General features: G+C 40.3%; 1 protein-coding gene across 1 annotated transcript in view; it reads right to left on the bottom strand.

Moving 5' to 3' along the window:
• Positions 1–271: 271 nt before the first annotated feature.
• LOC111569792 (cadherin-12-like) overlaps positions 272–9,728 on the bottom strand; it is a 135,937-nt gene continuing 126,480 nt past the window's right edge. The window contains exon 13 of the mRNA XM_055014027.1: positions 272–1,771. Coding sequence (XP_054870002.1) covers positions 1,158–1,771 — 614 coding nt within the window. The 3' untranslated portion in view covers positions 272–1,157. The remainder of the gene's footprint in view (positions 1,772–9,728) is intronic.

Raw genomic sequence — 9,728 nt, 5'->3', positions numbered from 1 at the left:
TGAGAAAGAGGTGAAGCATCTTCAAGAAACTAAAAAAGAAATTCAGTGGCATTTTTCTGAAGCTTATACGACTACCATGACCTGGATGACTGTGAATCCACACAGACCAAGTCTCAGTTAGCACTGTAGTTCTGAGAAATCACAATGCTAGCTAGAGATCTTTTAGCATTAACTGACCCTGAGGTGATGTCTTGTAAACTAGCCTTTGGGTTTCACTGGCAGTCTGGCTGCAAGCTGAAACTTAAAAGATTTGGCAGAAGAGGTAGAAATATTAGTGAAACCTGTGGCTTTATTTTACTCAAGATGAGAAATCTCACACTGCAGCTGCCAAATGAATTGGTTTGGCCAGACCTTTCTCCACTGCCTACAACTCATTATCACCCATAGGAGTAAAAATGCTCTGGTTGCTGTGTATGAGTTCAAATCCGTCACAATCATCTTGGATGGCAATAAGCTCAGGATGCAGCAATGGTGCCCCTGCAAAAAAGTGTCAGGAAGAACTTTTAGTAGAATTTTGGCTTGCATGAAGATGAGCACTGTCATTCAAATGTCAAATTTTTACTAAAAAAACTAAGCAGATATACCTTATTGGAAGATCGAAAGCCTCTACAAAACTTTAAACTTAAAGGTTGTTGTTATTTCCTGTGGTGAAGGGGATTTTGCATAGGTAACATGCAGATAGTGGAAATGGAGGACAACGTCACATGAAATGTACGACAGAAATGACAAACTTTCACCCAAAGTCTACATCTGCAATGATAACTAGCTACATGGTCGTCTGGCTGGTGAGAATGCAGGTGAATAATAATTTCAACACTCCTCCTTGCAAACACACCCAGTCTGAGGACATGTTTTGACGATAGTTTGAAATCATAACTTTCGCTGAACATATTTTTATTAAGTAACATGAATTAAAATACATGTTAACACATAGTACCTCAGGCACTTTGAGGAGCTATCAAGTTTACTCTTCACACACCTGCAGCTAGATCTTCTGCTCTCTAGCTAACCAGTCCACAACTCTACCTCATATCGACAACTTTTTAAAGGTCCTTACATCACTCTAACCAGCGCCTATCACAGTAAAAAAACAAGTCTAGAAAAGTGAGCTAGTCCCCACATGGCTGCTGAACATCTCTGTGCTGTCCAACTTCCTCTCAGCTCTCCTCCGACAGCGTAGGCGGCTGTCTGTCGAGAATGCTAGCCAGTGTTTTAAACGGCTGTCCCCAGTCACCAAGGGAGCTGAAATCCCCCGATTCATCAATAACAAATGACTCCTCGATGGAGCTGAGGGATCCGGCCACTGAGCCCTCGCCTTCATAAGCGTAGGTCGCCAGTGAATCGTAGGGCGGAGCGGCGTAACCCTGGCCGCTCTCCACCAGCCGGTGTTCTATGAAATCTCGGATCATTTCTGCATCACCCTCAGTGACTCTGCCTCGGGAAGGAAGTGTTGCCTTGCCGTTCATGGCGGAAATGACGCAGGCTGTTTCTCGATGGATGTCAGGTGACCTGACGTCGTTGCAGCGACTGCTGAGGTGCAGCAGAACTCCGTCACCGTAGCCGTTTTTCTCCTTCTTGGAGCTGCTGCTGTGTGTGCTGGTGCGCTGTGAGTGTGTGTTGCGCAGAGTTCCCATGTCGAAGGCGTGCGTGTCGGCCTCGCCGCCGCCTTCATCATCGTAGTGAATGACGTTATCACGGATGTCCTCTTTGGACGTCATCAGAGTCTCTTTCTGTTTGTGACGTCTCTGACCCATGTATAAAGCCGACATGACTGCAAGACACAAAGAGAATGAAGTGATGGGTTAGTTGGTAAATATATAAAGATTCATCACAAATCAGGCCTGGTTGCTTCCTTGTAAGTTTCTGACTTATTGATTTAATATCATGTGTACAGTTGTACGAATTATTAATGATTACTATAAACTACATAGATTGTGATTCTGGAAAAAAAGCTCTTAAAGCAAAATGTGGTGTTTTAGTCAGTTTTTTGATACCAGTAGAGTGGCTCATAGTCAATAAACTTTAAATACTGCTCAAATTGTAGCACTTATAGCAAGTTGTTCCCAATTTCTTAGAATTCCTCACATCTTTGCAATGTTCTTTTTGATTATTTATTATTTGTAAAAGAGTTAAAGCACGTGCATTGTGTTTTCTGTTGGTTTGAGCACAATTTAGCGCTCATAGTGCTGTACTAAATAATGCTATCTTCACTACAATGCTAAAATTAATAGCAGGTAGATCGTTGCAGTTCAGAGCCTTGTCCAGGGTTGTTGTTACAAAGCTAGTAGCTGCATCTGCATACTGGTATTTTGCCAAGAGAGTAGTTGTTTTGTCTTTTCCTCAGGTTTCAGTATGGAAATAATAAGGTATAAGTGTTACCTAGAAACTCAGAGTGATTAGGAAAGCTTTAGTTTCTTCAAGCAGTGGCCAGCAATAATTGGCTGTCCCCACAAAGGTCAGCACAGCCTGGATCAAATTTTAACAAAGCCCAACTTTCGAACTAGTGCACTGTACATACCTTTATTAGGGGTTGTGTGCAAAAGCCACTTTTCAATGTTATGTGAATATGTCATTAGGTGTGTGGCTGAAACAAATTTTCAACATTTAAAATAATTTCTAATAAAAATGACTTTAAAATGTTTTGTTAAATCAAGCTTGGATAAATGGAAGAATAGGGGAAAAGGTAGCCATACACAGTACTGTAAACAAGCTAAGGAATTCACAGTGACGTGAGGATGTTTTAAAAGTAACGTATTTTTTTTAATCCACTGAACTTCATACAAGGTGCAGTAAAGAAGAAAAAATCCTAAATGAAATCAATATTTGGTATGAGCACCCTTTGCCTTCAGAACAGCACCAGTTCTCCTCAGCACACACGCACACAGTTTCCCACAATACTTGGCAGGTAGGTAGCTCAATATCTTAGATACGCTGCTGCAGTTTTTCTGTCAATTGAGGCTGTTGCAGTATCTTTTGACTCCTCTGGCAATCTAAGACAAACTCCAAGATATTGGGATCATAGCTCTGTAGCGGCCAGGCTGTCTGTTGTGGGCATAAATAACGAATGGAGTCGCCGTTGAACATAACTGATTATAGAAAGTTGAATAGCATAGCATAGCATGGCATAGCACTTTCTTTAAATAGTCCAACTTCCAAACTATCAGTGAAAAAGACACAATGCCCAGGGGTGAGGGTGAAGCAGCAGCTATGCATTCATACAGGGTTTACTCAGGATTTTACATTGTCTGGTAGCTTTGATCCTGTAAATCTAGCTCTCTCTTATTTTGCTGAATCTCAGTGTCCTCTCAGATCAGCGCTGACCTGTGAGGCAAAGGAGATAAAAAACAAAAATCACTATAGATGGACATGATGGATGTCTACAGCATCTGAATCCTGATGCATCATTAATAACACGTTGAATAAAACAACACAAAGTAAGTTAACCTGCAGTTTCGGTGAGTCAGCAGCAGTTGAGCTTGTTGCAGATATAAACACTCTCAGTCTTGTGGATTATATTGCTGTAATATTATTTCTTTGCACGTTTCAAAAAAATGAAGAAAATGCACTACATCTGTCATTGTGGCCTTTTTTTCATGGAAATCCCTGCATTTTCCTTCAAAAGAAACTTGTGAGACAGAATCAATGGATGTACATTTAAGTAAACACTCCAGATCTGTCTACAGGCAAAACAGAAACCTATTAATAAATCAAGAAAAAAATGACTATGGCTTCAAATTTCAAACTAAAACATTTCTTCATGGTCAGTGTCCACAAGAGAGGTGATTGCAGCACATGATAACATTCCTAAACTATGTAAAGATATTTGGATAATATCAATCCATCCATCCATTTTCTTTTGCTTATCCAGGGTCGGGTCGTGGAGGCAGCAGACACAGCAGGTCATTCCATACGTTCCTCCACCCAGCGACGCTTTCCAGCTCTTCCTGGAGGATCTTGAGGTGCTCCCAGGCCAGATGAGATACATAATCCCTCTAGCAAATTCTGGGTTTACCCCGGGGTCTCCTCCCAGGTGGATGTGTTCAGAAAACCTCCAAAGGAAGTCTCCCCGGAGGATCTGAATCAGATGTCCAAACCACCTAACCTTTCTCCTTTAGAGGTGAAGGATCAGCAGCTCTACTCTGAGCTCCCTCTGGATGTCTGAGCTTCTCCCCCTATCTCTAAGGCTGAGCCCAGACACCCTACAGAGGAAGCTCATTTCAGATGCTTGTATCCATGATCTTGTTCTTCGATCACTACCCAGAGCTCATGACCATAGGTGAGGGTTGGAATGTAGATGGATGGTAAACTGAGATCTTCTCCTTGAGGTTCAGCTCCTTCTTCACCACGGCGGTTTGATTCAACGCCTTCATTACTGCTGATGCTGCACCGAGCCACCTGTCCATCTCTCGCTCTATTTTCCCATCACTCGTGAACAAAATCCCGAGATACTTGAACTCCTTTGCATGGGGAAGCAACTCCCCCCCAACCTAGAGGGAATAATCCACCAGTTTCCTGCAGAGAACCATGGTTTCTGACTTGGAGGTGCTGATCCACATCCCCGCCGCTTCACACTCAGCTGCAAACTGCTCCAGTGCTGCTGAACGTCACAGTGGCTGAAAATATCTCAATCTGTCTATTGGGATGATGCTCAAGTTTCATAAGTGCAAAAACCCTTAGAAGAGCAAGGTATAAACTAAGGTCAAACAGTTTTCTTAAGCTGTTTAGATGGTCTGAGTGTTTGCTAACAGTTTCTGGTTACCAAAGTGTGCACACCCCAGCACTGCAATCATGTATTTTCTATAAGCAGACAAACAAAAAGCACAGCGTGAAGTAACCTGATGTCAGGGTCTAAAAGGATGACACTTCTCTCTCAGGTCAGATGCAAGCTAATCTGCTTTGCTCTCAGTTGGAGTCTGAATGTGAGGCGATACAAGCTGCCAAAATGGAGCTTGAGCAGCTTTGAAGATGGCGAGAAGAAGGGTCCCTGCTGCTCCCTCGAAAGCTCACAGTTTCTTTTGGGAGCACAAAACATCCGTTGTACTCACCCTGATGACCTCAGGCTTGTCCTATGAAGCGAGTTCAACGTACCCAGTGTATCTTTTAGTCATATGGATTCACAAAACTGTAAGTGGTCACACAAAGCTGATTATCAACGGTGAGTCTGCCTGGGCTTTCTGAATGGAGTTATGAGCATGTTTACATAAAACAGGTGGTGTTTGCACCAGATGACCAGTAGCAAACTAGAGTTGCATATTTCTCACAAGAAGAACAAACTATAATCCTAAACAAATTTTAGCAACATTAAAATATAATACAGGCTGAAAGCAGCTCAACTTTTTTTTCCATTTAAGTCCACAGCAGTCATTTTTCACACGGGCTATGTCAAGGTCTGGTTCATCCAAATTACTATGAAATTACTATCAAAATCACGCATGAGTATTTAGAACCTTCCATCTATTAATCCAGATACAAACACCCCTGGCTGCCCAACCACTCATTATTCTAACTCTAGTTTGTAGCTCAAAGTTAGCAGCCCTGCTGTTTAGCTGCTAAATGAAGCCCTATGTTCACCTGCAGCTTTGTTCTTCAAAGGCAGAGTGAAGAAACAACAGAGATAGTAAAGATGAAAGAAAAAGAGTTTAAAGTTCTTACGCTTTACTGCAGAACAGATAGAAAAGGTAATTATGTTGTCATGTCAACTGTTCTAAGCTAATTATTGGTGTCTTTGTGATTTAAATGAAGCTTAATACATTCCAACCACAACCCAGTCTAACTCCAGAGGGTCCATCGGTATAAGTGCCATTCCAAACCAATCACAGTTAAGTGTGGTTGGTTATAAGATCCTCCAACAGTGAGTCTGCTATGATGCTTCACAAACCCAGTGCCTGTTTTGTGCCTGAAATAAAGTAAACATACCAGAAGTACAAAGATGGGTTAGGTATGGACGGGAGGAACCTGTGGAGTCGTTGTGATATCTGTCTATACTGTGAGGTGGTCAGTGGAATTAGACTAACTCTACACTTGAAACCATTGAGATGTTTCACCTGGATGATCCTAATGACATGATGTGCCGTGTTCTGTGAGTCAAAGTCCAAGACAAAACGTGATATTAAACACTGCATCAATCCATTTTCCTTCTTCAATCATCAGGATAATTTAGCTTGAACATGTTTCATGATACACCAGGAACATGTACTCACTGAACCAGCAACTATTGCAACAACCTGCCACATTTGTGGTAAAAAAACAAACAAAAAACCTAAAAACTGTTTACATTTCTAGTTAAATGCCTTACTAGACAAAGATTGGTTATACTTACACAACTGAGCACTAATTGACTCTTACAACAATTAATGAATAAAAAGAACAAGAATACAAGATTTTAAAACTGAGAAATCAACTCTACGTCACACAACATTTTCAGTGTCAAAATTCACACTTAATTAAGGCATTCTGTCCAACATGTGCAGCACTTGACTGACCTGTTGCAGAAAATGAGACCATTAAAGTTCAGTACAGCGTCTACTAGAGGTGTTAATGTTTCAGATGTGTATTTCTCACTTTGATAAACATACTTTGTTATCTGTAGAACAGTCAGCTGTGACCGACAATCACAAACTTTTGACCTGTTCAGTATGCTTGAGCCAATTGTAGTTATGGCTTGCAATAAAATAGCTTGTTGAGCGTTTTGATTGAGCTAATCAAGTGTTCGATGTAGATGAAGTTTAATCAATGATTTGTGTGCCTTATTCCATAAATCATATTTAGAGGATTTTTTTCTGTGCTTGTATAAAAAGAAAACAGAAGGATATGAAGTGGAAGATGTTGTCTTAGTAGAGGTTGCTGTACTCATATTTTACTGCTTTCAAGCTTTAAATAAAACCAGAATGCTTACAATTAGACCAAACCTCTTGATTGTTGACTTCATTTCAGGTCACTGCCTGAGCCATCTTTTCCACTAAGGTAGAACACCTTTTTGGGATATGCTGACACAGATACTCTACCTCCCTTACATTTGTGAGTTGATGTGAAATAATTATTTTCAGCTGAAGTAATCAGAGTAGAATGAATGCTGGAAGAACACTTGAATTGCTGGTAGGTTGAGACAACAGGACAATACAGAAGCTAGAAGTTGCCTCATTAAACCAAGCAAACTCTTGCAATTGACACACTTGAGTCTCTCAAACTTTCTGAGATACCAAATTCTAAAAATAAAAAAAACTGCAGCACACATTAGGTTGCTCATCTGGTCTTTCACTGATTCTGTGGTCTGATATGAGCAACCAAGCTGGTGATTTAAAGCCAGTGAACCAGGCATCATAAGCAGACTCTGACATATTGCCTAAGTGTAGAATATTGATGTCTCGTCTGATTAGTATTTTTGAACCGGTAAATCAGGCAGCCCTCTCTGGGTAATCATATCCATTATCTGGAGGGGTTACCAGTGAGGAACACACTACAGAGTGATGGCTATTCTGTTGCAGTGTAATCAATGCAGATAACTATAGGATCCCAAATGGAGTAAGATTCATTACAGAGTGGGAGGGTGCAGGGTGCTCGAAATGGAACAATCACATTTATTTGTGTCAAAAATGAGATGGCAACTAATGAGAGCTACTAAAGTAGCAGCTACCTTTAGCTGGAGGTAATTTAGCTGCAGACTGATTTGATTATGTGAAATAACAAACAGAATAACCAAACTGTCACCTCATCAAAATGCATATTTTTCATTTACAGAACACAACTAGGGGAAAATCAGTAGCAGGGCTTAGCTTTATTTTTAGCTCAGCCTATCTCATCAGCTAGCTTTCAGTTGATTGTAATTAGCTGCAGCCTATTTTAAAAATTGGCAACACAATTTTGACCATATATGCATTTTGCCTTAGCATCTAACATTGGGAATGTGGGTTGACAACAATGTGGAGAGTTACCCCCAAAACGTAAACCCAAATCAGTAAACAAAAAGACCTGAGCATCATGTGAGTCCATGCAGCCCGTTGCTATTTTTTCTGCACATTTTTCTTAGTTTTTCTTTGGACTTTTTCAACCCTTTTGGAACAATCTAGTTGGGAGCCATATTTAAAGTGGTAAGAAAAGAGTAAGAAAGCTGACAGTTGGAGCACTTGTGCAGGTTCCGTGGGTAACTCTCCCGATTGAATCATCAGTTGAAAAGATTAACAGCCGCGTTAGAAAACATCTGATCCATCCACCCACCACATATTCCCTGTTAGTCTTCGCTGGGGGTGCTGGAGCCAATCCCAGCTGAAATCAGATACACCCTGGACAGTCAATCTCAGAGCTGACACACACAATTACATTACACCCACTGCTTAGACACTTACATTCACACCTATGATCAGTTCAGAGTTGGTAGTTTACCACATCTATGTGTCCCACAGGAAACATTGCAGACGGGCAGAAAACAACTGAACATCACCATTTGCACAACAGAAAATTTGAATAAAAGTGTCCAGGATAGAAAACTGTTCTTGATCATGTAAAAGGAGAAATAGACCACTCCACCTAAAATGCATATTGATAGAAACATCTAGTTACAGAGTTTAAAACAGATTGTATAAAAACTGAAAGGCATGGTAATCAGAAAACTAATAAGGAAATGTGTAGCTTAGAAAATTCTCGTTTACTTTTTAGTGAATTTGGCAGTTATGTCCCTATAAACTGCCGTTGAATTTCCTCCTCAAATTCAGAAGCAAAACATTGCAGATTCCCTCATATTTAGAGCTACACTCAAACTTAGTGATTTCTTCCAAACTAAGCTGCAATAATTAAAACATGGGTTCATATCATAAACTTGTAGTTTAATAATCTAATCAGGAAAAGGCTAAAATCCATACCATCAGAACATAAATCATACAAACACGTAGCCCTTTAAATATGTCCTGTTTGGAAATTCTAGCTCACAGTTCTTTCCATCCTATTGTCTACATTTAACTCCCTTATTGTCTCTTCTACATTTGATAACAGACACATTTATCTGTCCATGGTGTGCCATGTCTACATCTATACAATTAATAGTGAAGGAAAAAAAAGAAAGCTGCTTTAACCAGACAATCAGTGAGCTTAAACTGCCCTGTGAGGCCCTTTCTACCTTCTGCAGCTCACTTTAATACACACTGAAGTCCTGTTAGACAGTTGGTAACACAGAAAAAGGCATAAATCCTCAGTAGAGTTTAACACAGTTTGATATTTCTGTCAGACATTTCTTTCTCTTAAAATTCCTGCGTAGCTCATTTCACTTAATTTAACACAGATGTATCTTCTTTAAAATCTGTGCATTTTGCCTCGCTGCTAATTTTAGTCATCACAGACAAACTAAATAATTTCTGTTTCCTGCCTGTCATAACAAACACAGCAGTGGATCTGCAGGAAAAAAGAAATAAGAAAGTTCTGAAAGCCTGCATGCTGAAGTTCAGGACACTCAGTTCTGAATCATGAAGTAAGAAGTTCTTAGATGTTGACCTCATTCAATCAAACAGACGACAGACTTACACAATGAGTGAGAGCTAATAGAACTGCTAAGCAACTTATTACAGGCTAATGGGTAGAATGTTATGTCAAATTGTTGTATGTTATGTGTGTGTACAGTTTATATGTAAATTATGTTTAAAAAGTGCATTGTCTTTTTGTCACAGATGTGATGCGAGAGTTCAAATCCCAGGTGAGGCCCCACTTGTCCTGACAAATAAGGGAGATGCACACAACAATGC

Source organism: Amphiprion ocellaris, chromosome 10 (genome assembly GCF_022539595.1).
Source record: "Amphiprion ocellaris isolate individual 3 ecotype Okinawa chromosome 10, ASM2253959v1, whole genome shotgun sequence".
Classification (NCBI taxonomy): domain Eukaryota; kingdom Metazoa; phylum Chordata; class Actinopteri; family Pomacentridae; genus Amphiprion; species Amphiprion ocellaris.
The sequence above is the reverse complement of the archived record's forward strand: the minus strand, read 5'-3'. Positions and strand labels throughout refer to the sequence as shown.